Source organism: Lipotes vexillifer, unplaced genomic scaffold (assembly GCF_000442215.2).
Source record: "Lipotes vexillifer unplaced genomic scaffold, Lipotes_vexillifer_v1.1 scaffold408, whole genome shotgun sequence".
Lineage (NCBI taxonomy): Eukaryota > Metazoa > Chordata > Mammalia > Artiodactyla > Lipotidae > Lipotes > Lipotes vexillifer.
The window spans coordinates 1,544,380-1,560,659 of NW_006787469.1; the positions used below are offsets into that span (position 1 = coordinate 1,544,380).

A 16,280-nucleotide genomic window follows, 5' to 3' on the forward strand; every position below is an offset into this window, starting at 1 on the left:
GGAGGGTTTAGAATTGATGCGGTGGCACGTCTGGAGGCCAAAGGAATTTTGTGTTTATCTCTGGGTGATTTTTAAGTGAAAATAGACAAACTGTTGTGTCCAGAGTAGGGCAGTCAGCAGATTGAATGTAAATTGCATAGGTCAATAACTATTGGGGTTTCACTTGATTTGGAAAGGAATGAAAGATCAAAGGCGGCAACAAAACAAAACAAAACCAACAAACAGGATTTAAGGTCAGTGAGAGGAGGTTTCAAGGAGAGAAGCCAAGGACAGCCAAGAATCTTCAGCTTAGAAGGATGTAGGCATTTACAGAAACAGGGAGGATGAGAAGAGGAGTTAATATGGGTAAATGTGATACGTTCTGTTTTAAACAAATCACATTTGAGATGCTAGTGGTATATCCCACAACTGAAACTGCTATCAAGAAATTGGAAATATATGCTGGTTTTTAGGGGAAGAGATTATCTGATTGTCTGCAGATAACTCATGTCTGAAACTAGAAAAGAGGACGGCCATAGGCTGCTGGGCTTTGGAGACAACCCACATTTAAGGTTGTGGGAGGAGAAAGAAGAGTCAGTAAAGTAGGCAGCTAGAAAAGGTTCAAGGAGGTAGGAGAACCAGGCAAGGATAGAGTCTAGTGAAGTCAAAGCAGAATTTAAAAAAGGAAGAGGTGATGGTGTGGAAAAGGGTGATGGAGGAAACGTGGAAAAGACAATTGTATTTGGCGAGATCTTGGAACCCTGGAGAACGGTGTTAAGTACCACAATTCATTCAAATTCATGCTGAGCACTTAATTCCTGCTAGCATTATGCTAGGTGCTGGGGACAGGAAGAAGAGCACCTTCTGGACCCAAGAAGCTCACAGCGTGGCGGAGGAAGTGAGAAGTGAATCAATAATTAAGTTACAATGTTGAAAGTGCTCAAACAGAGGTGTGCTCAAGATACAATCGAAACCCTGCGGAGTGGGCGAACCCACGGGGCTGGATTGGGGAAGGGAGGGTAGGACGGTTTGCTCTCCAAGTTTGTGATGAGTCTCCAGAGATTCCGCAGGGGCAATTCCAGCAGAACCAGTCCTCTGAGGCCGTGTACAGCTCTTGGGCGGCTATGGTGGGATGGAGCACGAGTGGACCCTGGCTCCTTGGGTGCGAAGGATGTTAGCAATATCTGGGTCCTACTTGAAAGATACGGGATGGAGTTTGCAGTCTGAAGGCGGGATGCAGGAAGGAGAGGCGAACAGCTTCTCTAAATTCTCCCCACTTTCTCACACAGGGCAGAAGACATAGGGGGAGTGGGGGTGGGGGAGCCTTTGGGGAAGCTAGTCGACCGAAAACCTCAGTTCGCCGGGGTCCGGGAGCCTCATTACTCTTCCCCGGCCTCTGCACCCGGCCGGAACTCGTGTCATCAGGCCTGGTTTCCCGCCGGCCTGGAAAAGCAGACGGCCCTACAGAGAAGTGGAGAACTCGGTCGGGAAAAGCCGGGCTCGGGCGGAAGTCGCTCTGAGGCGTCGGCAGGGGAGGCCAGTAAACGCCAGCCGGGAGTTGGAGCGTCCGGGGCTTGTGAGGGCCCCACGGCCCTAGCAGGTGAGGGGTGAGGGGGCTGTGGCACGGTCCCGACCGCTCCCTGACTAAACACCGGGGCTCTAGGGTTGGTTTTGCCACTTACTAGTTGTATGACCGGGAGTAATTTAATTTGCTCAGTAAGTGGAATAATAATAGTAGCTTTCTCACGGTTGTTGTGAGGAGTTAACGAAAATACACCCAGGACAGTTTCTGGCACATAGTAAACTCTGGATGTACAATCTTCACTAATAATGCTCTCAGCTGTGTGGGTTACGTTGCTCTGAAAACTCACCAAGTTCCGCCCGGGATCATCCAGTTAATGATTTTGACTTATGTTTATTGGTAAAAGCATGAAACAAAACACATATAATTAAAGTTATATTATTAGAGAAGTGATAGCACTATTGAGGGGTTGGAAAATAGGGTGAATAATATTACTTATAATCCCATCATCCTACACACAACTTTAAGCCTTTTTCTTCTTTTTTACCCCCAAATCTTTTTGTGTGTACGTTTTTATACTTGTAATGTTAGTGTATATGCATTTTGATTCCTCCTTATTTGCCACTCAGTAGTGTAGCCTAAGCATGGTGTTAACGAAAATCGTGTTTATGATTGTACAAATTCCATTTTATAGGCTTATCATTTATTTTCCAAATTCCTGCATATGTAGAGGTAAAATCATTTAAAGAAGTTAGTGAGGGAAATTTAGATATTACCTATGATTCCAGGACGTGAGATCAACTGTTGTTATTATTCCTGGTTCCCTTCTATTTTTTAGTCCATGTGAAAACATACTGTTTGCACGGTTTTCATTTATTTTATATCAGTTATGTTTAAGCCATAGTCCAGGATTAAAGTCAGGCTAGTTAGGTAGACAGAAAAAAAAGCAAGATTCTAATAGTTTGTAAGGGCTGTGAGATGTATGCATAGGTTCTTATAAGAATGTGGAGGAAGAGCAATGTCAGTGCCCTCTGATCAGAGGCCACCAGGAACATGCTTGTAATTGAAGTTAGGCTTATTACTCTCGTAGTGAGAAAGAACACATGCCATGGGAAACCATGGGGCATCTCAGTAAGAGGGTGTTAGAAGGGATTTATTGTTGGACTTAGGTTTGTGTTAGGTGATTTAGGGGAAAGTATTGAGGAGGTGGAGGTAATTCTATAATTAGGAGAGAATCTTATCTATCTAGAGTGAGGCTAATGCTATGACTGGTCAGTGTATGGCAGTCACTCATATTAGCCAGGATAGTAGAATGTTTGGTCACTTTTGAGTTGTTTTTTTTTTTTTTTTTTTTTTGCGGTACGCGGGCCTCTCACTGTTGTGGCCTCTCCCATTGCGGGGCACAGGCTCCGGACGCGCAGGCTCAGCGTCCATGGCTCACGGGCCCAGCCGCTCCGCGGCATGTGGGATCTTCCCGGACCGGGGCACGAACCCGTGTCCCCTGCATCGGCAGGCGGACTCTCAACCACTGCGCCACCAGGGAAGCCTCACTTTTGTGGTTTTTGAGCAATGTTTTTTTGTGTGTGTGTTCAGACATGATTATAGTTAGTATAATTAATAGAGCTGAGGGTATTTATTGCCCATGGAAGTGAGGAGAAGTTAGGCCAGGGAGTTGGGCACATTTTGGAGGGCCTTGTGTACCATTTTAGGAGTTTGAATTTCTGGAGGGAATTGCTGAATAAGGGGAGTGCCATCATATTCAGAAAAATCCCCTTTGTTGCCAGGCAAAGGTTGGATTGGGAGAGGAGGAGGAGATCTGAGTTAGGACCTTACTCAATCCTAAAGGGTGTTCTCAGTGCCAACTCCAAGGGCAACACCTGGGGGCTCGTTAGAAATAAAGAATCTCAGGCCCCATCCTACACCTACTAAATCAGAATCTGCACTTTAACAAAATTCCCAGATGATTCATAGGCACTTTAACATTTGAGAAGCCCTTTGTTAGGGGAATTACAGTAGTTCTGGTAAGAAACAATAAAACCCTGTACCAAGACAGTGGTGGTAGTGGTGGAGAAATGTGGAGATATTATTTGTTCAACAAATATTAGAGCCTCCTGCATGTCTGGCACCATCCTGGTTGCTGGAAGTACCACAATGAAGATAGTCTCTCCCCTCAAGACACTTCCAGTCTGGCAGGGGAGACTGACAAGGGAACTCTCAATAAACTGTAGCAGGGAAAGTGTAAGCCCAGGATGCAACACATCAAAAGGTCTTGGTGGAGTTGAGTAATTAAGGGTTCTTGGAGGAGGTAATGGATGCCTAAGCTGAGTCCCAAAGGATAAATCAGCCAGCAGAAATCGGTAGAGGACATTTCTGGCCTAGGAGCAGCAATCTGCCAAGGCATGAAGCCCAGAAAGGGGGTACTAGGTGGCACTTGTTAGACCACAGGTGTTCTCTGTGATTAGAGCAGAGTAGGATGTGATTAGAGGGGAGATTGGAGAGATGAGCAGAGGCCAGATCTGGAGGGGTCTTACAGACCCCGTGGAGAAAGTCGAGTTTTATTCTGAAGACCATGAGAGCCTCTGAAGAGTTTTTTTATATTTTTGCGGTACGCGGGCCTCTCACTGTTGTGGCCTCTCCCGTTGCGGGGCACAGGCTCCGGACGCGCAGGCTCAGCAGCCATGGCTCACGGGCCCAGCCGCTCTGTGGCATGTGGGATCTTCCCAGACCGGGGCACGAACCCGTGTCCCCTGCATCGGCAGGCGGACTCCCAACCACTGCACCACCAGGGAAGCCCCTAATGGAAGGATTTAAGGCCAGGGTTCTGGTGCTAGCTTCCATACTGATTAGCATTGTAATCTTAGGCAAGTTACTTCACCTGTTGGTGTCTAGTTCCTTGTGAAAGGAGATAACTACCTGACTTGTCTTACAGGAGGCTTATGTGGATTAAATGAGATAATATTTGTCAGGGTGACTTAAAAATACTAAGAATGGCATTTAAATGTAATGGTATTATTGCTACTATTGTTTAGGTTCTGTCTTTGAGATCAGATAGTGGCTGATAGTCAAAGCCTTGTTACTCAAAGTGTGGGCCTTAGACTAGGAGCTTCTTAGACATGAAGAATCTTGGGGATCTTGTCAGACTTACTGGATCAGAGAAACCTTTTATAGCCATTATTCCATCTGATCTATAGAAGAATCCCTTAAGGTAGGTAGGGGAGGTGTTAGCACATTGATTCCCCCCGAGGAAATGGAGGCCTCAAAAGATCAACTGCTTTACCTGAGGGTAAACAGTTCTAGGTGTGAAGTCCAGGCCTTCTGACTCCACATACAATGCTAACTGTAGTCTCTTCTTTTTATAGATGAAGTGCTAAAATGTTGGTTAGCCTAGATCCTGGAGTGAATTACTGACAGTTGAATATTTTATTTTAGGAACCAATTATTTCTTTAAAAATCCAGCATAAAAATTTGCTTTAAAATTGACAACCTTTTGAAGCACATACTTGAATTATTTGGGGGTTGATCATTAACTCCATGAAGGGGCCTGTGTTTCTGTTCATCTTGGCATTTTTTCACAAGGCAGTGGGATGTATTATGTACAGTGTAAACATTCTTCTGCTCATAGTAGGCCCTGGGTAAATGTTCATAGAATTAGAAAATAAGTTCATGAATTTCATAGTACATGATCCATGTTGAATTTGAAATTATGATGCATTCATTGGCTATACTGGTAACTCTTCACTGTCTCTTTTATTATAGGTGGAATTGGGCTATTTGCTGAAGCTTCTTTCCCTGGTAGGCCAGGGAAAAATTTACATTTTGATTTTCTTTTAATCATGGCTTTGGTTCATAAATTGCTGAATGGCACTTATATTCTCAGAAAATGCCCGAAGCCAAGTGTTGCCTCTTGTCCATTTTTGGGTACTCGCTTTGCAGATTATTGTTCCAGCAGTCTTGAGAAACCAGTGGCTGCTCCTGGCAAAGCCTCTTCTCAGAGGAAGACTGAAGGGAATTTGGAAGGACATCACCAGAGAGAAGTTGCTTTGGATATAACTTCTCCTGAGGACAAGCCTGAAGTTAGTTTTGATAAAGCAATTAAAGAAGAAATAAAGGACCATTTTAGGCGTTTGAAGGATGATATTGTGAATCATTGGATAGGGCCTGAAGGCCGCCCTCTGCATGAGGTCTTGATGGAACAAGCCAAGGTTGTGTGGCAGTTCCGCGGCAAAGAAGATTTGGATAAGTGGATAGTGACTTCTGATAAGACGATTGGTGGCCGAAGTGAAGTGTTCCTGAAAATGGGCAGGAGTAATCAAAGTGCACTGCTGTATGGAACTCTGAGCTCTGAGGCACCCCAGGATGGGGAGAGTGGCCGAAGTGGATACTGTGCAATGATATCCAAGATTCCAAGGGTACGTGAGACCTAGGAGCTGCAGTTTTCTAGTGAACTGAGGTGAATTTCATTATAGCATGAACTATAGCAGACAGCTTTTTTTTCTGTAAATGAAAACAGCTGGCATCTCATCTTGTGTATGGGGTTAAATAACTACTGGGCACAAGTGTAAAGTTTCATAAGCACAAGGGGGAAGTGGTTCCTGAAGAGAGGTTACATGTTTCTGGGCATCACTTGGGGCCAGGGTGGAACATGCTTATGTTTGAGGAGCCCTGAGAGGTTAGATATTTAAACGATGATCTGGGGAGATTTACATCTCCTCTAACATAGGCCGTAGACCCGCTAATGGCTGGGAGTTCCTTAGAGTGGAAGTAGGGTCAGCCAGGGTTTTCGTTTTTTTTTTTTTTTAACGTAAACTTATAAATTTTAGAATATTTTTGGTATTACAGAAAAATTGCAAAGATGGTACTGAGAGTTCCTGTATGTCCCTCACCCAGCTTCTCCAGTTGTTACCATCTTACATCACTTGGTACATTTGCCACAACTGAGAAGCCAACATTGCTGCGTTACTGTTAACTAATTCCAGACTCTATTTGGATTTCACCAGTTTTTCCATAATATCTTTTATTCTGTTTCAGTATCCCAGCCAGGATACATTACATTACATCCAGTTGTCATGTCTCCTTAGTCTGTTACTTAGTCTTTCCTTATTTCTTAGTCTTTCCTTATTTTTCATGAGGATTTGAGAAATACTCTGGTCAGGTATTTTGCGGAATGATCCTCAATTTGGGATTTTCTGATTTTTTTTCCTCCTGGTTAGACTTGGGTTTTCTGGGTTTTTAGGAAGAACAGCACAGGGTTGAAGTACCCTTCTCATCGTATTAGGGTACATGCTAGTAACATGACTTATCACTGATGTGTTAATCTTGATCACCTGGTCAAGGTAGTATTTGCCAGATTACTCCATTGTTAAGTTACTTTTTTTTTTTCCCTCCATATTCTGTTCTTTGGAAACAAGTCACTAAGTGTACCCTGCATTCAAGGCATGGGGTAGGGTGTGGGATTAAGTTCTAGCTCCTGGAAGGGGTAGTATTTACATAAATTATTTGGGATTTTTCAGAAAGGAAGATTTGTTTCTTCTCCCACATTTATTTATTTATTCAGCCATTTAGTATGGACTCACATTTTGGGTTATAATCCACTACTATGTTATTTATTTTGTTGCTCAGATTGTTCCAGCTTTGGCCACTGGGAGCTCTTTCAGGTTGGCCGTGTCCCTTTGACATGCCCCCATCCTTTTGTGTTTTTGAGTACTTTTTGGCACTACGAGGTGCTGTAAGCTCATCTTGTATTTCCTCTGTTCCAACCCTAGAATTAGCCATTTCTCAAAGGAGCCCTGGTTCTTTTTTTTTTTGGAAGATGGAGTTGGAAACCAAGATCTGGATGCTGAGTATGCTTGTTGCTTCTGGATTGACACTATTTCTAGGACCTCTCAGTGGACACAGCTAGGAAATATATGTATGCATACCAACTCATGGAAACACACACCTGTAACTATTTCTATATCTATATTAAGCTAAGTATGAGTTCATACTGATGCTTTGACTCTAATCCGGTACCACATGATTTATTCTAGCTTCCTCCCTCTTGTTTATTGATAACTTCTGTAACGGTGTGAAACCTGTCTCCCGCCACTTACTATACATTTATTAATTCGACCCGAGAGTACATGTAAAGCAGTTTCAGGGCTTCCCTGGTGGCACAGCGGTTAAGAATCTGCCTGCCAATGCAGGGGACACGGGTTCAATCCCTGGTTCGGGAAGATGCCACATGCCACAGAGCAACTAAGCCTGTGCGTCACAACTACTGAGCCTGCGCTCTAGAGCCCATGAGCCACAACTACTGAGCCTGCGCTCTAGAGCCCATGAGCCACAACTACTGAGCCTGCGTGCCACAACTACTGAAGCCTGCACGCCTAGAGCCTATGCTCCACAACAGGAGAAGCCACTGCAGTGAGAAGCCTGTGCACCGCAATGAAGAGTAGCCCCCGCTCGCCGCAACTAGAGAAAGCCTGCACACAGCGGCGAAGACCCAACGCAGCCAGAAATTAAATAAATAAGTAAAGCAGTTTCAGAATTTCTAACCCATAACCCTGTGAGAAACAACTTTACCAACTACAGTACAATGTTTATGTGTAATTTCTTTTGTCTTTAGCCTTTTGGTTTCCAGTCAGAACACCATTTTCCAAGGCTACTTAGGCCAGCTCCTTTGTCTCGCCACCAGCCTGTTGCTTTTTGCAATGATGATCAGGTGTTTCAGGGCTGCTCTGGACAGGTTCCCGTGCCCGGCTGTGGCCACAGCCCATGGGTGTTTGCTTGGTTGTGGTGCCCTTTTTTTTTTTAATATTTACTTATTTATTCATTCATGCATGCATGCATGCTGTGCCAGGTCTTAGTTGCAGCAAGCGGGATCTTTGTTGCGGCATGTGGGATCTTTAGTTGCAGTATGCGAACTCTTAGTTGCTGCATGCGGGATCTAGTTCCCTGACCAGGGATCGAACCTGGGCCCCCTGCACTGGGATTGCGGAGTCTTAGCCACTGGATCACCAGGGAAGTCCCTTGGTTATGGTGTTTTAAGGAGAAAGGCAAATGATAGGAATAGTATTAGGCTCCCTCTCTCCAGATAATGATGAAAAAGAAAGGTTCATGTTCTTTCAGAGGTAATAAACTATGTGTACAAGACTTTTTTTTTCAGGCCCTGAAAATCCACAGAATGGATTTGGTCAGCCCACAGTAGAAAATAATTCTATGATGTACTGTGGAATAATGAAAGTAGTTGATAACATTTATTAAGTGTACCCTGCCAGTCCTTGTGCTAATTACTTTATATACATTATCCCTTTTATTCCCCACATCAATCCTGTAAGGTATAACCATCCCAGTTTTACAGATGAGGAAACAGGCTTGGGGAGATTTAGTAGCTTGTCTAAAATTACATGACTAGTAAGTAATAGTTCGTATCTGAGCACTGGTATTCTTGAAATCCGATTAGCTCTGAGATTGCTGTAAACAAACACCTTTGGAAATTAACACTACGCTCTACTTTCAGAGACAATTTAGGTAGTTGTTAAGAACATAGATTTTGGAGTTAAACAGCACTGGACCTACCACTTACTGGTTGAGTGCTCAGTTTCTTCATCTATAAAATGGAGTACAATGATAGTACCTATCTCAGGGCTGTTGTGAGGATTAAATTATGCATGCAGAGTGATTAATATATATTTTCAATGGATGGTAGGTTTTGTCAAAAAAATACCAGTTTTAAAACTTGAGGTCTTTCATAGTTTTCTGATTTATGGGAAGGCAGTTGTCATAAAATGGCCCAGTCAGAAGCCATTGCTTCCTAGGCCCTGGGAAAGAAAGTACATACAGTAATTCATTTCCCTTCAGTGACACAAGTGAGTGTCTACCCCATGTAAACACTGTCCTGGGCCAATCAGGTCTTGAACATTACCTTAGAAACATTTAACTAGGTCAGTATTTTGTACTAAAATAAGAATCACCAGATTTATCTGCCTCCTTACCGTGGTAGGAAGCAGAAAAATGGCTTGTTGATCCTTTTGTTGCTGTAAAAGGTGATGACTCACATTTTGCTAATAGTGGAAGATGAGGTGAAATTAACTTTCCTTTCTATACCGTAGGGCCCTTTTGAGAGGAAGAGGTTTTATGATTGGTCCCAGTTCAACACTCTGTATCTTCGTGTCCGTGGAGATGGTCGACCTTGGATGGTGAATATCAGGGAGGACACGGATATAATCCAGAGGAAGGATCAGATGTACAGTTACTTCATGTTCACCCGTGGGGGGCCCTACTGGCAGGAAGTCAAGGTAACAGCATAAGTCTTTACTGTGTATGAAAATGACGTCTTATGAGATCATGGTTACATTGTAGTTTTTTTTTTTTTTTCTTATTAATTCCTCTTGGACAGTGTGGGAAGGGAAAGAAGGAAGAGGACCTAAGGGCAAGATTTACATAATTGACTTTTTCTTTCTTTTTTTATTTTTTGGCTGCGTTGGGTCTTCGTTACTGCGCATGGGCTTTCTCTAGTTGTGGCGAGCAGGGGCTACTCTTTGTTGCCATGCGCAGGCTTCTCACTGCAGTGCCTTCTCTTGTTGCAGAGCATGGGCTCTAGGTGCGCGGGCTTCAGTAGTTGCAGCACGTGGGCTCAGTAGTTTCAGCACATGGGCCCTAGAGCACAGGCTCAGTAGTTGTGGCGCGTGGGCTTAGTTGCTCTGTGGCATGTGGAATCTTCCCAGACCAGGGATCAAATCTGTGTCCCCTGCATTGGCAGGCGGATTCTTAACCACTATGCCACCAGGGAAGTCTGACTTTTTCTTTTATTAATATAAATGTTAGCTTACTGACCAGTAAATATTTTTGATAAGTATGTGGCCAGGTGCATGCTGAGTCATGGGTCCATCTCTGCCCTGTGCACAATTATCAGTACTATAGGTATTTCTTTTTAAGTTCTGGCCATATCTCTTCCAGGCAACTGTACTAAGCTAGTGTCCCTAGCTGAGCAGAAAGGCTCCCTTAAGAGGAATAAATACTTCATACTTTACAATTATCAACATTTTTGGTTTTGTTTATTTCTTGGTAATATAAGGCAATCTTATTTTGTAGGGAGAAAAAACTTTTAGAAGGTAAAAAATGTTAATCAGGAGGAAAATAGTGGAAATTCAGGGAGTGAGGGCAAAATCAGGTACCCATTCCTTTCTTCCGCCTTCTGAAGGTTTTTAATCCATAAATTCAAAAGAAAGTCCCCATTTTGCTCATACTTAAAGCTCAGGGTTCATCCTGGATCCCTTTCTCCCCCACACCGCATCTAGTCTTTTAACAAATTCACTCACCTATCCTTCCAAAATACACCTAGAATCTGACCATTTCTAGCCATCTCTTCCACTCTCACGCTAGTCCAGGCCCTTGGACTACTACAAGAGTTTCTTTATTGATTTCCTTCTTTGTCTTCTTGCCTCCTAAAGTCCACTCTGCACACAGCAGCCAGAGTGATCTTTCTAAAGCATAGTTCAGATTACATCACTCACATGCTTAAAACCCTCCAGTGGTCTCCCCTTATTAGAATACAGTCTAAACTCTTTAACATGGCCTACGGGGCCGCAGTAGCAGACCCCTGTCCTCATCTTCAGTCTGTCCTCTCCCCTCCCTCCTCTATACTGGCCCCTTTTGTGTGTGTCAAACCCAACAAACTACTTCTGTCTCAGAGCCTTTGTATTTCATGCTGTATCTGTGGGCATGCTCTTCTCCCACGTCTTCACCTGCTTCCTCTTTCCTATTATTTACCTCTGAGCTCCAAAGACACCTCAGAGAGGCCTTTCCTGATCCTTCTAGCTAGAGTTGCACCTTCTCACCCAATAACAACATCCTGTTTAATTTTTTCATAGAACTTATCACTAAGTAAAATTATCTTTTTCATTCACTTGTCTATTTCATTCATTCAATTATCTTTTTCATTCACTTGTCTATTTGTTTATTGTCGCTCTCTACCAGGCTTCTCTGGAACATAAATTCTGTAAGTTCTGAGAGCAGGGACTTTGTCTGTATCCTTCATAGCTGTTTCCCCTGCACCTAGAACAGTGCAGTGCCTAGCATATAATAGATACATATTTATACACTAATACAGATGTATAACCAAAAAATTATTATGTATGTAACACTTGTATATAAATAATACTTATAATAAATTACTAAACAAAACAAGTATCTCATTATAGAAAATTTAGAAAATGCAGAAAAGGAAAAAAATCTTGTGGTACCACTACCCAGAGGTAAAATACTATTTTATTTTAGTATGCACCTTCAGAATTTTCTATGTATACTTTTTTTTAACAAGAATTGTATTGTGCCAGTGCTATTTTATAACATACATTGTTCACTGAACTGAATTTTATATACAACTTTCTGTTGAAATATATTTCTACATCATTTTTGATATCTGCATGATATTATGTAAATAGACACAATTTACTTAATCCATCCTCTATTGTTGTACATTTAGATTGTTTTCAGAGTTTTTCACTCTTATGCCAAACTCTGAGGTAAATATCCTTAAATATTTTCTTAGCTGTATTCCTGGAAATAAAATTCCTAGAATAAATGATATGTACATTTTTAAGGCCTTTGATGCACATTTTCAAATTATTTTCCAGTATAATCATTGACAATTACTTATTACTTTCTTTCCTGAAAATACATGTAGTTTTAATCTTTGGCTGGAAATGATAGTTGTTTGCAACATCTTTCCTTAAATTATTATTATTACTTTAAAATTTTATTTTTGGCTGCATTGGGTCTTAGTTGCTGCACGCAGGCTTTCTCTAGTTGCGGCGAGAGGGGGCTACTCTATTGCGGTGCATGGGCTTCTCATTGCGGTAGCTTCTCTTGTTGTGGAGCGTGGGCTCTAGGCATGTGGGCTTCAGTAGTTGTGGCTTGTGGGCTCTAGCGCACTGGCTCAGTAGTTATGGCACACAGGCTTGGCTGCTCCATGGCATGTGGGATCTTCCCAGACCAAGGATTGAACATGCGTCCCCTGCATTGGCAGGCGGATGTGTAACCACTGCGCCACCAGGGAAGTCCCTCTTTAAATTATTAAAGGAAGTGTTGGGGAAGAGATTTTTATTTTTGTCTTTTTAATAAATTTATTTATTTATGGCTGTGTTGGGTCTTCATTGCTGCACGTGGGCTTTCTCTAGTTGTGGCACGCAGGGGCTACTCTTCGTTGCAGTTCACGGGCTTCTCATTGCAGTGGCTTCTTTTGTTGCAGAGCACAGGCTCTAGGCACACAGGCCTCAGTAGTTGTGGCTTGCAGGCTTTAGAGTGCAGGCTCAGTAGTTGTGGCGCACGGGCTTAGTTGCTAGGTGCCATGTGGGATCTTCCTGGACCAGGGCTCGAACCCATGTCCCCTGCATTGGTAGGCAGATTCTTAACCACTGCGCCACCAGAGAAGTCCCAGGGAAGAGATTTTTAAAAATTAATGTTATTAATTGCTGTCCATGTCTTTATGAATAATTCTCCTTTAGTAAATAGAAGTGAGATCAAATATTTACTATGATTAGAGAAAGAAAACAGAGGAAAATGATGGAAAAATTATGCATGCTAGTTTTCTGTCATTTGTAGAGAGAAAACAACTGTTGATTCTTTTCTTTTTATGCAGGCTGTACAATTTAATGCTTCTTCTTAGCTTCATTTTTTTTTCCAGGCTAAAAAATTCCCTTGATGTGGACAGTGGCCTTAGCAAATTACATGACAAAAAGACAAAAGGCTAGTGGGGTGGGTGACACATGCTCCTTGAATGGTGAGCAGGTAGTATTGATTCTGTTTCCAAAATATATTTTGAATAATGAGGTAGATGAAGTGCCCAACCAGGATGCAAAAATGAGGAACTGATTGGGCTGGGGGCTGGGGGTGCAGGGTCCCTTCCAGGTTTGTGTAACAGAAACGAAGGGAGCCCATGAACTGAGGATGTGGCTGTACTTGGATTTGCTGTGTGAGGAACATGATCTTGTGCAGTGGTGCTTTATTAAATGAGCTTTGAATTGAGTTTGCTTTTATGTCAGCAAGTGTTTTTGGTGATAATCTGAACAGTACATTTTTTTAACTCATTTTTATTTTTTGGCTCAAAAATCAAAATAATATAAAAAGATGTACAAAAAAGTCTGACTGCCACTCAGTTCTCTCTCCACCCTTTTTGCCCTCACCCTCTATAGGTAACCACATTTATTAGTTTCTTCCATAGATTTAGTTTTTTTAAGCAAATATAGGCAAGTATATATACACATACACTTATTTTCTCCCTTTTTTACTCAAAAAATATAGCATACTTTATGCATCTTCTGTGCCAGTTTATATTTTTTTAATTTAGATCCTGGAGAGCTTCCATATCACTACATGGAATTATTCTTCATTCTTTGTTATTGTGTTTGGTATTTTCTGTTATATGGATATCTCATAGCTGATTGAACTAGTCCTTATTCATAGATACTTGGGTTGTTCCCAATTGCTATAGTAAATTTTTTATTAGTTTTTTTTTTAGGCATTTAAAAAATTTGTTTTTAGGTGAAATTCACTGGTCGTCCAGTGGTTAGGACTTGGGGCTTTCACTGCCAGCGCCCAGGTTCAATCCCTGGTCGGGGAACTAACATCCTGCAAGCCACACAGTGTGGCCAAGAAAAAAGTTGTATTTAATAACATAAATGATATTTATACTATAGATTTTGTTTATCTCTTACTTTTTTTTTACTACTAATATATTGTGGAGGTCTTCCCACAGCATCATGTATAGATCTACTTCATTTTTTAAAATAGCTGCATAGTATTCAGTTGTATGGTTGCACTATAATTTATTGAACTGTTCCCCTATTTTTCCTTTTTTTTTTTAATTAGAAAAAGCTGTATCTTTATGTGTTTGTCAGAGTTTATCTGTAATATAAATTCCTAAAAGTGAAACCATCAGGTCAAGTTATGGCATTTCAAATTTTGCTAGATATTGCTGTGTTAGTTTCCTATTGTTACATAAAAAATTACCACAAACTTCGCACAGTTCTGTAAGTCATGGTTTGGGACACCCTGTGGCCAGGTTCAATGCTCAGGGCTTTCTAAGGCTGAAATCAAGGTGTCATCTGGGCTGTACTTCTTTTCAGAGGCTCTGGGGAAGAATCCACTGCCAAGCTCACTCTGGTTATTGGCCAGATTTAGTTCCTGTGATTGTAATGATGTCTTGGTTTCTTTACTGGTTGTCAGCTGGGAGTCACTCTCAGCTCCTAGAAGCTGTCCACATTCCTTACCATTTAGCTCCCTCCATCTTCAAAGCCAGCAGTGGAGGATCCCCTTGACCTTCCCCTTTGAGTCCCTCTCATTCCTCTGACCTCTTTTACCAGGCACTTTTATGGGCTCAAGTGATTAAGTCAGACCTACAGAGGATAATCTTCCCTATATTAAGGTCAACTGATTTGGGACCAGACTTCGGGAGAGTCCCTTCACAGCAGCACTGAGATTTGCGTTTGAATCCCTGGAAGGTGTGTGTGCACTAGGCGGAAATCTTGGGGGTCATCTTAGAATCCTGCCTACCACAGTTGCTAGCTGCTGCTGTCTAAAAGAGTTGGACTAATTTGCACTCCTACCAGCAGTATACAGATGTGCCTATTTCTCCCATCCCCATTTTTCTACTGGGTTGTTTAATCTTTTTCTTAGTTATTTGTAAAAGTTTTGTGTTTAGGATACTAGTTTTTGCCATCAGAAAGTTATAATTGCTCTCTGTCATTTTTTCCTTTGGGACTCCTGGCTTATAAAGGTTTTCACCTGTTTTCTTCTAGTACTTAGGTTATTTCATTAAAAAATTTTTTTTTTCTGTGATCCAAATGACTAGCCACTTGTTATAACTTCACATATTAGATAATTTTAAAATTCAATTTAAACCATTATTATTTTATCATTGCAGTTCTAAACAGATGCCTCCATTGCTTGCATGTCAGCTCTGAAGTCAATGGTTTCTTCTTTCAGATTCCTTTTTCCAAATTTTTCTTCTCTAATCAAGGAAGAATCCGGGATGCCCAGTACCAGCTTCTGCTTGACAAGGTAACATTTTCCTGTATTTTCACTCAGAACTATATTATCTTTAGTGAAACAGAACTCCTGTGAGGGTGAGTTCAGTCCACTTTTGAAGGCTGGCAAATGAAAGATGAAAATTCCTATTTAAGTATACTCCTATTATACCTAGACAGATGCTGACTCAGAGCTATCCTGTGAGCCAAACCCCCATCCTGGAGGAATTTCAGTATGGTCCTCCTTTCAGCGTGCCTACATTTTATTTTAGCTTTAAAATAAGAGTATTAGAGTTCAGGAGAGCTTCAAGGAACCTCCATTAGACATCCATGTTGTACTTACTAGTCTTAACTGGCACTGCTTTAAAGAGAGAAGTAGAATGTGGAAAGAAAAGCAGTCCTGTACTTCCTCTTATAATTGGCTACGGCACGAGAACTGTGGCATACTTGCTAAGGGCTGATAGTACGGAATTTTAAAACTCCAGGAACAATATCAGCATATGAGATTTTGATCAATTTCTCTATTTTAAATTTAGATCTCTTCTATCGGATTCACCCTGGCTGATAAAGTGGATGGTCCATTCTTCCTAGAAATAGATTTTATTGGAGTATTTACTGATCCAGCCCACACAGAAGAATTTGCCTATGAAAATTCTCCAGAGCTTAATCCAAGACTTTTTAAATAGAGATCATGTAGTATTTCTGTGTTACTAAACTAAGGGTAGTAGAATCCACAATGACAAAATTAAAGTACTTCTTTAATGGCATCCAAA

General features: G+C 41.7%; 1 protein-coding gene across 1 annotated transcript; it reads left to right on the plus strand.

The window, feature by feature from the left end:
- Positions 1-1,505: 1,505 nt before the first annotated feature.
- NDUFAF1 (NADH:ubiquinone oxidoreductase complex assembly factor 1) lies at positions 1,506-16,280 on the plus strand. Its single transcript, XM_007460154.1, has 5 exons — positions 1,506-1,579; positions 5,258-5,910; positions 9,592-9,777; positions 15,467-15,541; positions 16,044-16,280. Exons 2-5 carry the CDS (start codon positions 5,335-5,337, stop codon positions 16,191-16,193), a joined length of 987 nt encoding a protein of 328 aa, XP_007460216.1. The 5' UTR covers positions 1,506-1,579; positions 5,258-5,334; the 3' UTR covers positions 16,194-16,280.

Bases quoted from the DNA above. Each gene is read 5' to 3' on its own strand.
- NDUFAF1 (XM_007460154.1), top strand. From the start codon at position 5,335: ATGGCTTTGGTTCATAAATTGCTGAATGGCACTTATATTCTCAGAAAA. The intron at 5,911-9,591 runs GTACGTGAGACC...TCTATACCGTAG, and splicing joins TGATATCCAAGATTCCAAGG to GGCCCTTTTGAGAGGAAGAG. The intron at 15,542-16,043 runs GTAACATTTTCC...TTTTAAATTTAG, and splicing joins ACCAGCTTCTGCTTGACAAG to ATCTCTTCTATCGGATTCAC.